The sequence below is a fragment of the Chiloscyllium plagiosum genome, unplaced genomic scaffold (genome assembly GCF_037043375.1).
Source record: "Chiloscyllium plagiosum isolate Xiang-an unplaced genomic scaffold, Cpla_swu_hap1 HiC_scaffold_47, whole genome shotgun sequence".
Taxonomy (NCBI): Eukaryota; Metazoa; Chordata; class Chondrichthyes; order Orectolobiformes; family Hemiscylliidae; genus Chiloscyllium; species Chiloscyllium plagiosum.
The window spans coordinates 19,666,778-19,679,873 of NW_028270185.1; the positions used below are offsets into that span (position 1 = coordinate 19,666,778).

The 13,096-nt window shown below is 40.2% G+C and overlaps 1 protein-coding gene across 1 annotated transcript in view; it reads left to right on the top strand.

The window, feature by feature from the left end:
- The window catches only part of zc3h4 (zinc finger CCCH-type containing 4), a 79,349-nt gene that overhangs the window by 22,141 nt on the left and 44,112 nt on the right, over positions 1-13,096 (top strand). Inside the window, exon 4 of the mRNA XM_043681006.2 lies at positions 9,808-10,090. Within this exon, the coding sequence (XP_043536941.1) occupies positions 9,808-10,090 (283 nt within the window). The remainder of the gene's footprint in view (positions 1-9,807; positions 10,091-13,096) is intronic.

Below are 13,096 nucleotides of genomic sequence, written 5' to 3' on the forward strand. Positions count from 1 at the left end.
GGATTATAGAAAGTGGGGGACAATATTAAAAAAGAAGTTAGGAAAGCAAAATGTGTGTATGAGAAAGCATTGATGAATAGAATAAAAGAAAATCCAAAGGTTTTTTTTTAAAAGATGTAAAGGGCGAGACACAACTAGGGAAAGAATAGGGATCAATCAATAGAGATAATCTGTGTCTGAACCTAGAAGACAAGGCAATCTTCAGTGAATACTTTGTGTCAGTCTTCACAATGGAAATGGACGACACAGGTCTAGACGTTAGAGTGGAGCACAATAAAATATTCAATTAACATAGAAAGAGGAAGTACTAATGGGTTTAGCAGCCTTCTAAGGGGATAAATCTGCAGATCTGGATGAGGTGTACCTCAAGCTGTCAAGGGAGGAGAGATCAGGAGATACTGTAGATGCTAGAAATCTGAATCAAACACTGAGAATGCTGTGCAAACTCACTAGCTCCTGTAACATTTGTAGAGAGTGAAATAAAGTTAACATTTTAGGTCTGGTATGATTTCTTCTGCAGAACTGGAAGGTGTTGGAAAATGTTTTTTTTAATACATAACAGAGGCAGAGGCTAAATTCATTCAGTTCTGAAGAAGAGTAATGCTGAACTTGAAATGTTAACTGTGTTTCTCTCTCCACATATGCTGCCAGACCTGATGAGTCTCCCCAACATTTTGTGTGTTTGTAGGACATGTCAGGGACCCTGGCAGTAATTTTCAAGTCCCTTGGTCAAGGGTGCCAGAGGACTGGAGGACTTCTAATGTAATCCTATTGTTAAAATTGAAGGATGGGTTAGACCAGAAAATTACAGTCCTGCCAGTCTAACCTGGGTGATGGGGAAGTTATTGGAAAGAATTCAGAGAAACAGAATATATCTGCATTTGGTAATGTGGATTCATCAGGGGTAGTGAACATGGATTTGTGAACGGAGGGTTGTGTTTGATAAATTTGATTATGTTTTGTGAGGAAGTAACCAGGAGTGTTCATGAGGGAAATCTGTTTAATGTAGTCTACATGACTTTAACAAGACTCTTGATAAAGCTGGCTTGGCAGACTGGTTAGAAAGTAAGAGCCGATGGGGTGCAATGAAAAGTGGCACCCTGATCCAACACTCGTTGAAGGTCATGAAGTTGAGGTGATGATGGAGAGATGCTTACGAGACAAAAAGTCTGTTTTCCGTGGGGTTCCACAGGGCTCGGTGCTAGGGCTCTTGCTGTTTGTGCTGTACATAATGATTTGAACTTTAATTTTGCCATCAGGAAGTTCATAGATGACACAAAAATGGATAGAATGGTAAGCAGGGAAGAGACTACCCTTAAACTACAGAGGAATATCAGTAGACTGCTCAGGTGGGCAGAGCAGTGCAAAATTGAATTCAACCCAGAAAAGTGTGAAGTAGTGCACTCAGGGAGTCTAATAAGGCAAGGGATTACACAATGAATGGTAAAATCCTGGAAATTATTGATGATCAGAGGGACCATGCTGTCCATATCCACAGATCTCTGAAGGTAACAGGCAGATACATTGGGTGATTAAAAAGGCTTAGGGGATACTTTCCTTTAGTAGCAAAGGTATAGAGTACAAGAGCAAGGACCCCAGCCTTGACATTCACAGTGTGAAACCTAGAGAATAGGAGCAGGAATAGGCCATTAAGCCTTTCAAGCCTGCTTCACTATTCAATATGATCATGACTGATCCCCCATCTAAATGCCATGCCTCTGCACTCTATCTGCACACCTTGGGACTTTGATCAGCCATTTCATTCTTGCTTCTGCAGTGTGACCACCTCGCTGTAGGAGTTAACCACAAAGATCTCAGCTTTGCCGATCCTCCACAGTGACTTCATCTGAGAAGTGGGTATCAGTAGCTGCAGCTGGAAATGTGCTGCACACATGATCACCATGTACACAGGAAGTGTCCCTGATTTCCCACAACTCAAAGGAGAGGAGCAACTTACCTCTGGCCAAGCTGCCTTGCCATCACTTGCTCTTAAAATACTCTCTCCGTTTACTTTGTATTAAAGAATGTAAATATATGCCAGGGAGCTGGTTTTATTATGACTCTATTCAAGACGGAATTAGATCATTATCTGAAAAAGAAAGAATCAGGGTTATTGGGAAAAGCCAAGAGGATGACATTAGCTGAATTGCTCATTCAGAAACATGATGGGTCAAATGGTCTGTGTTGCAGCAATTCCAAGATTGTTCCAGTGCTTCCAGTTCTAGTTAGAGTTGATTCACCAGGATGTTACCTGAGCTGGAACGTTGCAACTATGCAAATAGAATAGAGAAGTGTAGTGTAAGGAGGAAGCTGATTGCGATCGATAAAATTAAGAGGCATGGATAGGGAGAAACTTAACCCCTCGTAGAGGGGTCAGTAATCAGAAGCCATATACTTAAGGTCAGGAGCAAGAGGTTAAGATGGCGTTTAATGAAGAATTTTTTGATATTTGGAATTTGCTGCCTCAAAGGACAGTAGAGGCAGAAACATTGAAAACTTATTTAAATGAGAACTTGAAATGCTGTACCATACAAGGCTGCGGGCTAAGTCCGGGCAAATGGGATTGGAGTAGATAGGCACTTAATGACTGGCTTTGATGCAACGGAGCAAGTAATCCATTTTTCTCGGCTGTACAGCTTAAATTCTGGGCATGGTCTCATTGTTCTAGCCACTCTATCCTATTTTTTATACTCCATTTCCATAAATGTGACACAACAATCCCAACCCTTACTTGGGGAGCATATCTCTCATGCTGCCATTATCGTTCAAAATTAGGTTTTGTAACATCCGTTGGTTAAGAGTTTTAGTGAACTTTTTAGTGCAAGATTTGAATTTCCTGTTGGTATTTAGGAGATATTAGAAATACTATGTTAGATTTATTTTTAAAATAATGCAGATGTGCTATTTTGAGAAATAAATCACTATATTCCCCCAAGACTCTGCCTAAATGTAACTGAATAAACATTGAGAACTAGAGCTTGTTTAAGAATTGAAGACAAAGACTGGCATTCGCATAATGCCTTTTAAGATGTTAGAGTGTCTCAATTTGCTTTACAGTCAACCAGTCATATTTTAAGGTATAGGCAGTGTAGTAATGCTGAAACAGCAATGTCTCACTAACAACAGTAAAATTATACCACATAATCTGATCTGGTGATGTTTGTTGAGGTACAAAAGTTGATCAGAGCACCACTGCCATGGGATCTTTTAGGTCCATCTGGGAGGGTCTTGGTTTAAAATCTCATCAGAAGTGTAGCACCTCCAACTATGGTTAATTCTCTCGGGACTGTACCACAATACCCATTTCAGTTTTGTACTCAGATCTCTATAGTGAGACTTCAACCTAAGAACGATTCCACTGATCATGGTTGACATCATTATAAAATATTCTGGCTCACTTCAATCAGGGTAAGTTAACTACATTATGCCAATGAATAGTGAAGTATAGAAAATAGGGTGGCATGGTGGCTCAGTGGTTAGCACTGCTGCCTCTCAGTGCCAGGGACTCTGGTTCGATTCCAGCCTCAGGTGACTGTGTGTGTGGAGTTTGCACTTTTAACCCATATTTGTGTGCGTTCCTCCCATAGTCCAGAAATGTGCAGGTTAAGTGAATTGGCCATGCTAAATTGCCCATAGCATTGAGGGATGTGCAAGCTAGGTGGGTTAGTCAGGGGAAATTTAGAGTAATAGGGTTGGGTACTTGCCTGGGTGGGTTACTCTTTGGAGGGTCACTGTGGATTTATTGGGCCAAATGACTTGTTTCCACACTCTATGATTTCCTTTCTTCTTAACTTCTGTACTTGTCCTCTGTCAATTCATTTCCTAATTAATTATTGCTGCTATTGTTCCAGATCTTGTTTTACTGGTATGTTCTTTTTTTAATCCATCCACTCTTCTTTTCTTCCTTGTGAGTTTTTTTTTGTTGTATTGATTTAACAGGGAGATGATGGAGAAATGATTCTCTCTATAGTTAATAACAAGCAATAGTAAATTCTCTTGCTTACTTGGTAATAGATTGAAGCAGGAATTCAGAAAGAATCAGCAGGGGATGGTGCAGAATCTTCCCAAACTATTTATTTGGTGATGGAGAGAGAGAGAGAGCAATACAATTTATGGGAAGAGTCTGAGAGAAGAGATAATATGATTTTATTTGCGAAGTTAGAACATTATAACTGAGTATTCCAACTTACCTGAATCACTGAGTAAAAAAAAACCAAGGAACTGCAGATGCTGTAAGTAAGAAACAAAAACAAAATTGCTGGAAAAGATTCCATTTTGGCCGGAAAAATAAAAGGGGAAATTATTATTTTAAATGGGAATCACAATCAAAGTGCATCAGTGCAGAGGGATCTAGGTAGCCTTGTGCGTGAATCGCAAACAATGGGTGCGCAGGCGCAGCATATCGTAAGAAAGGCAAATGGAATCTTGGCATTTGTTCCAAAAGGACTGGATTATAAAAGTAAAGAAGTATTGTTACAATTACATAAAGCATTGATGAGACCACACCTGGGGTATTATATACAATTTTGATCTCCTTATTTGAGGAAGAATGTGGTGGCACTGGAGGCATTTCAGAGGAAGTTCACCAGATTGTTTCCAAAGATGAAAGAGCTGTCATACAAGGAGCGGTTGAACAGTTTGGGCTTGTACTCCCTAGACTTCAGAAGAATGAGAGGGGATATGATTCTGATCTATAAAATGCTAAAGGGAATTGATTATATGGATGTTTAACAATGTTCCCCATAGTCTCAAACAAGAGGTCTTGATATTGAGTGAGAGGAGCTAGGCTCAAAACCAGATGAGGAGACACTACTTCTCTCAGAGGGTTATGAATCTGTGGAACACACTGTCCCAGTGTGCAGTTGAGGCAGAATCAATCAACATATTCAAGGAAGAAATAGATCTGTTTCTGATGAAGAATGGGATAAATGGCTTTGGGGAGCAAGTACGAAATTGGAGTTGAGACCAGGACAAGATCAAAGAACAAAGAAAATTTACAGCCCAGGAACAGGCCCTTCAGCCCTCGAAGCCTGAGCCGATCAGAATGTAATGTCTAAACCTGTCGGTCAATTCCTAAGCATCTATATCCCTCTACTTGCCACCTACTCATGCATTTATCCAGACGCATCTTAAATGAATCTACCGTGCCTCCCTCTACCACCTCTGCTGGCAACGCGTTCCAAACGCCCACCTCCCTCTGTGAGAAGTACTTGCTGCATGTATCCCCCTTAAACTTTCCACCTCTCACCTTGAAAGCATGACCTCTCGTTATTGAGTTCTTCACCCTGGGAAAAAGCTTGTCTCAATCCACCCTGTCTATACCCTTCATGATTTTGTAAACCTCAATCGGGTCCCCTCTCAATCTCCTTTTTTCTAATGAAAATAAACCTACCCTACTCAACCTCTCTTCATAGCTAGCACCTTCCATACCAGGCAACATCCTCATAAACCTTCTCTGCACCCCCTCCAAAACGTCCACATCCTTTTGGTAATGTGGCGACCAGAACTGTATACAGTATTCTAAATGCGGCCGAACCGATGTCTTGTACAATTTTAACATGACTTACCAGCTCTTATACTCAATACCCTGTCCAATGAAGGCAAGCATACTATATGTCTTCTTGACCACTCCATTTCCACCTGTGCAGCAACCTTCAGGGTACAATGGACCTGCACTCCCAGATCTCTGTGCCCATCAACTTTTCCCAAGGCCCTTCCGTTCATTGTATAATTCGCTCTAGAATTAGTCTTGCCTAAATTCATCACCTCACATTTGTCTGGATTGAAAACCATCTGCCACCTTTCCGCCCAACTCTCCAGTCTATCTATAACCTCCTGTATTCTCTTACAGTCTCTTATGCTTTCTGCTACTCCACCAATCTTTGTGTCATCTGCAAACTTGCTGATCATAACAACAGTGCCCTCTTCCAGATCATTTAGGTTTATTACAAACAACAGTGCCCCCAACGCTGACCCCTATGGAACACCACTTGTCACCTTTCTCCATTTCAAGAAACTCCCTTCAACTACTACTCTGTCTCCTGTTACTCAACCAGTTCTTTATCTACCTAGCTAGAACACCCTGCACACCATATGACTTCACTTTCTCAATTAGTCTACCGTGGAGAACCTTATCGAACACCTTACTAAAGTCCATGTATATGACATCAACAGCCCTTTCTTCATCTATCAACTTGGTCACTTCCTCGAAGAACTCTATTAAGTTGGTAAGGCATGATCTCCCCCGCACAAAACCATGTTGCCTATCACTGATGAGCCCATTCTTTTCTAAATATAAATAGATCCTATCCCTCAGTACCTTCTCCAGCGACTTTCCCACCGCCGACGTCAAGCTCACTCGTCTGTGGTTACCCGGAACATCCCTACTACCCTTCTTGTACAGGGGGACAACATGAGCAACCCTCCAGTCCTCCGGCACCTCACCTGTATTTAAGGATGCCACAAAGATATCTGTCAGGGCCCCAGCTATTTCCTCTCTTGTCTCCCTCAGCAATCTGGGGTAGATCCAATCCAGTCCTGGGGATTTGTCCACCTTAATAACCCTAACCTACCCAACTCATCTTCCCTACTTATGTCAACGTGATCCAGACTAATCAAACTTCTATCTCTAATCTCAACATTAATCATGTTCCTCTCCTCAGTGAACAATGATGCAAAGTAATCATTCAGAATCTCACCCATTCTCTCAGGTCCAATACACAGCCTTCCTTTGTTATCCTTTAGTGGACCAATCCTTTGTCTAGTTACCCACTTGCTTCCTATATAAGAATAAAATGTTTTGGGATTCTCCTTAATTCTGCTCGCTAAAGCTATTTCATGATCCCTATTAGCCCGCTTGATTCCTCGTTTAAGACCTGTCCCACTCTTCCAATATTCTTCCAGGGCCTGTTCTGTTCTTAGCTGCCTAGACCTTATATTTTTTTTTATTTTTATTAAACAAGTTACAAAAACAGTATACAACAAACAGTTACATTTACAGCTGCATACAAAAGACAGCAATTTTACAAGGGAGAGGAGCAGCAAAGCCAGGCCCCAAACCCCACAGTTCAAACAGTTTACAGGGACATGAGGACAAACCTCAAATCCCAGTTTCATATATAAAAATATAAAGAGACATCAACAATGACGTGTACATTAGACAATACTGTTACATACAAAAGTGTAGACAATACAGACCCAACAAGCCCCCGTCCCTCCCACCTGCCTAGACCTTATATGTGCTTCCGGTCAAGTTAAATGAGGGAGTGAGGTCGAAGGGCTAAATTGTCTACTGTTATGGACCACACCAAACCCCCTTCAGATATAACAACGAGATAGCCTAGACCCTAACATTTATCTTATTTAAAGGCAAGTGTAAGGTGCTATGTTCCAGATGTAATTCGATTGATACGCTTCTCAGCTTTAAGCAAAACATTTTTTATTCTTATCCTACAGTTAAAATGCAAATAAAAGAAAAATAAATTGGTATAACTTTAACTCTGTTTGAAAACTTAACAGAGTAATAGATTATTTAACCACTAAACAGCAACTGTTTCAATGTGGTAATATCTCATAAACACACCCTTGGCAAATGCAAATTTAGTTAAATAGACTGTCTCCTGTGCAATGTTTCTCCAGTCCAAGAGAAAAGAAAATCAAGAGAAAAGTTTGGCAGAGAGAGAGAGAAAGAACTCAAGCATTTTGCTGTAACAGAGACATGTAACAGCTTCCACAGCTAACTTCAAACTCCAGCAATTACTGAAAGCTAAATTAAAACCCCTTGACTCCACCCATTCATGCTGCTTCTATTCCAACATTTTTTTAAAAACTCCCAAAGCCTCACAAGCTATTCGCTTTATTGGCTTCGAATAGACCACTTGTCACCTCTGTCTCAACTTCTCTTCATAAAACAAATAGGACAAAATACACCTGTTAATGCCATAATATCATCACACTGCTCCCACTCCTAATTCCTATGTTCATGCAGCAGGCCTGGGACCATCTGTGAAGAAAAAGCAGAGTTGACGTTTTGGATCTTGTGACCCTTCTTTAGATCTGAATTTTCTCCCTCCAGATGCTGCAGACCTGCTCAGCTTTCGAGCAGTTATTGTTTTTGAACTATTGACTGGTTGTCCATAAAATTCTCGCAGTGAAGTACCAATCTGTGGTTGAACTTTAGCTTTATAGCAGAACATATTATTGTATAGCAAGTTCCTAAACTCAGTTGTGCTTCAGGGGCTGCAAGAATAAACGAATGTTTCCGAACAGAAATCCACCACCTGGACTGTTGACAAGTTGCTTGTGAGCTGGCTCAAGCGTATGTGGCAGACCAGCGTGATCAGGGGACCAGCTGACCTCTAAGTCGGGAAATAGTATAAGGTTAGGGAGGGCTACATTGAGGAAGAAACAAAGCAGATTAAACATTGAGAAAATGTGGACTATTCCAAGGATGATAAGTGAATGGGACAAAAAGGGAAATTTTAACTTCATAATCAGTAAGGACCTTTGCTTTTAGGTTTTAACTTTAGATATTTTCTAATTAATCTGTTCAAAAATGTCATTACACACCTCTGTGGAACATATGGAACTTGAACCTGGACTGCCTCGTTCAGAGGTATAGATGCTACCAGTGCACCACAAGAGCCCTCGAAGGGAATGAAAGGATGTCTTAGCTTACTGTGTTATCAATATTAAAAATCACACAACACCAGGTTATAGTCCAACAGGTTTAATTGGAAGCACACTAGCTTTCGGAGCGATGCTCCTTCATCAGGTGATAGTGGAGGGCTCGATCGTAACACAGAATTTATAGCAAAAATTTACAGTGTGATGGAACTGAAATTATACATTGAAAAATTGATTGTCTGTTAGGCCTTTCATCTGTTAGAATACAGTGGTAGTTTCACTTCTTTCATGTGTAAATCACAAAACTTTTTTTTAAAGTTGCATTCTCGGGTTAGCTGTTAACAATGGTGATAGCTAGACAATATGTTGAAGGTGTTAGCTCCTTGTGTTCGAAGTCTATGACCTGATGTTTAGATTGATTCTAATCTAAAAAGTGAGATAACAGAGTTTTACATAAATTCATGCAGTTTTTGAACTCAGAGTTCTACATGAATATATGCAGTTTTTGAGCAAAATGCAATTAACTCTGTGCAAGTACAAATTCACCCCACAAAATATATGTGTGCATGTGGGTCTCTGTGTGTGTCTGTCTGAGGTGGGGGTTGTGAGTGTGAGAAAGTGTGTGTGTGTGTGTGTGTGTAGTGAGTGCAAAGTGTCTTATGTCTGTGAGGGGGTGCATGTGGGAGTGTGGGTGTCTGTGTGCGCGTCTGTGTGTACCTGTGTCCGTGTGTATGTGTGTGCAGGAATATCTGTGTGTGTGTGTAGTGCAATGGTGATCACCTGTAATGTGACATGAACCCAAGGTCCCGGTTGAGGCCTTCCCTATGGGTACCAAACTTTGCTATCATCCCCTGCTCGGCCACTTTCCTCTGCTGCCTGTCCTGAAGTCCACCTTGGAGGATGGTCACTTGAAGGTCTGAGGCTGAATGTCCTGGACCACTGTGTTATCAATATTTACTTTACTGATGTGGTTCATTTCTGCCCTACACCTTCAGTTGCTGATTTGACTAAGGTTTGGAGCTCACATTCTGGGTTATTGGTACAAAACTGTATTTTCCAATTCTGTGCCATAATGGTAACTTACCAAACAAATGTGCAACTGTTATGTCATTTCTGGTGCTTTGGTAAGTCACTGTTTTTCTGTGCTTGAACTAATTACATTTTATTCTATGCTTAATGCAGCCACCTTATCCATCCCCGTCAGGGGCTCCATTACCAAAGAAGACATATGTGAAAGCTGAAAAGATGAACTATAACATGTATGAGGAGTATGAGGATGATCAGTACGTTGACTATGAGGAAGAGGACGAGGAAGTACCAGATGAGGAAGAAGAAGATTATGATGATTTTGCCAAGGAGTTGAGCCAGTACAGGAAAGCAAAGGAGGCTTCTCAGCAACAGCATCAACACCACCAGCAGCAGTCCCATATGCCAATGGGACACAATAGGGGGCGTGGAGCATCAGGTATAGCTTGTAGAAAGTTGAAATTTTGTGTGTTCCTTTCTTTACCTTTAATTTATTTTCCATATTCTGAGGTGGTGGCCAATATTTGGGTGTATTGTAATTAACCTGTTGGTTAACTATTCATCTGTGACAAGGCACAAGGTTTAACTGTCAGAGCTTAACATTAAACCACTAATCTGTCCCCATTCTAAACTTGTTCCACTATAAATTATTGGGTGACATCCTAGCCCTGGGAGTGGTCTTTTCTTTGGTTTTGGGGTATTAGAATTGCAGAGTCTCAATGTCCTGCCCATCTCTATGATGTCTTCCAGTTCTGCATGCAGGTTTCTGCATTTCTCCAATCTGACCTCCTGCACAGTCTAAATTTTCATCATTCCAACAATGAAATTATTTGTGTCCGAAACTCTGAAATTCCATTCTTGAATTTCTTGACCTGAGCTCTTTTATGGTACACCTTAATGTTCAGTGGGATCTCAATCTCCCAGTGAGTCAGAACTCAAGAAGCCTTTCCCTTGTGATAAGGTTTATTATTTAACAGCTATATATCTCATACCACATCTCTCAGTGTCACCTTTATTGAACTATTTTTAGTCAAAATGTAGGGACACTGACAGTATGCCACAAACCTCATTTGGACCACTACTTCAATCAGCACTTAACCCTTAGTGTACTGACAGATTCCTCTTAAAGAGCCACAAACACCTACACCATAGAAAAGTTGAGGGAGGCAGGTAGGTCAGTTGATTAAGCAACTAGATTGGGGATCAGCTTAATGCTGACACATTGCAGGGTTCAAACCCTGCTTTTCTAGAGAGAGATTCAGAGGCAACCTGTAATAAAAATATTACAGCACAGAAAAAGGCCCTTTGGCCCATACTGTACGTTCCAGCCAAAAACAACCACCTAACTATATTTACATAAAGCTTTTAAAGACATACAAACAATCAACAGAAACTGATGAAAAATGAATGTTTGTTTCATACTGTACATACTTTAAAAACCTTCCCTTTCTTTAAACAAACAAAAACACTCATGAAGTTTAACTTATTTTTCTTCATATTCTTGTAACTTCTCTTTTCAAGGATCTTCAATAATTTCTTGAAGCAAGTGCCTTTTTTGTAAAGCAGGCTTGACAATTAGTAACTGGTATTCAACACTGTCAGCAAACAACACTTATTGTAGTAATCCACCAAGAATATGACAGATCCTGCCATGCTCAGAAGATCCCACTAGAAGATTGACCTGTGAAGCATAACTGGAAAGAATTAGCTTCTTGTCATCTGAATTACCCAAGGCTGGAAACCTGAGCGTTCATTTTTCTAAACCTAATTTCATTAGTGTTTTATTTGCTCTCAAGGCTTCCTCATCAATAGCCTGCTTCATCATTGTACTTATTTAGAATAGGCGATGGTCTAGTGCTGTTATTGTTTGACTATTAGTCCAAAGGAACAGGTAATGTTCTGGGGACCTAGCTTCAAATATCGCCTTAGCAAATGCTGGAATTTGAATTCAATGATAATTTGTAAATAAAAATCTAATGATGACCATGAAACTATCATTGATTGTCAGGAAAAACACATCTAGTTCACTAATGTCCTTTAGGGAAGGAAATCTGCTATTCATAGCTGTTCTGGTCTACATGTCACCCCAGACTCAAAGCAAAGTGGTTGACTCTCAACTGCCTTCTGGGCAATTAGGGATAGAAGTTAAATTCTGGCCTAGCTCATGATACCCACATCCCATGAATGAATTAAAAAAAACACTCTGCTGCAATACACCGTAACTAGCATTGGCTCTAGCCTGAGTGCACAATCAGTTAAATATCTTAATTGATGTGTTTCTTTCCTTAGTGCTAAATCATTTTTCTTGGAGGACTTGGCCTGATGTATCAGGATGAGATAAATACTTTCCAAGCAAGACTGTTGAATTAAGTGTTACATGTGATTTATTCTGGTTATATGTAAGTTTGTGTGTTTAATGACCCCCAAGCCTGATTGTAACCTTAAAATTAATTTTTACTTTTTCTTTCACACTACCAAAATCCATAGAACCTTTCCACAGAAAATCAGTAATGTGCGTTATAAATTGCCTGCCAGAACTATGTGATCCAACCAATTTCCAGCAGGACAGCACCTAACTGAGAAATACTAGACCCTCCCTGCACATTCACCTTTTAAGAACACTGGCTTAACTTCCAAAACTTCCCTTCTGTATGCATTGAAGAAGGCATTGGATGGTTATTTAAATTAACTTAAAATAAATATTCACAATTATGAGGAAAGGACAGAGGGTGACACTTAGTTATAATGCTTATTCAGGGAGCTGGTGCATAATCAATAGTGGGAAGGCCTCTTCTTGTGTCATAATAACTCTATGATTCTGTTGATCACCTTCTTTAGGTGTTTTCAGAAATGCTTCCTTTTAATACTTTTCACCTTCTGGAAATACAACCTTTATATTGATTGGCTTACATTCCCAGGGGTATGTTGTTAAAAGGGCTGAGAAGATCTTAAAGTTCATTTTTCTTGTAGGGGGAGAACCCTCTTCAATATCTTGATCACTGAGTCTTACATCAAAATCCCATGCTACTGGAATGGCTTTAGTCTTATATGTCCCATCAGGGGGCGCTTTTTCTTAGCATCTTCATCTGTCTAATAAGGTTGGCTATTTACTGAACCAAATTCATCCTAGCTGTTCAACTCTTTTTATGGCTCTGTTATTAATTTACCTTCCAAATTGTTTATAACCACTGAAGTATCTTGATCATAAAGTCATGAACTTCCCATAGAATTCCCACTCCTTGTTCTTGTCAAACAGTGACAGAATCACAGAGGTCTGCAGCATGAAAGCAGGCCCTTTGGCCTAACTTACCATGCTGTCCAGTTTTCACAATTTAAACTAGTCTCATCTGCCTGCATTTGGTCCATATCCCTCTATACCTATCTCATCCATGTATGTGTCTAAATGTTTCTTAAATGATGAAATTGTACTTGCTTCCACCACTAC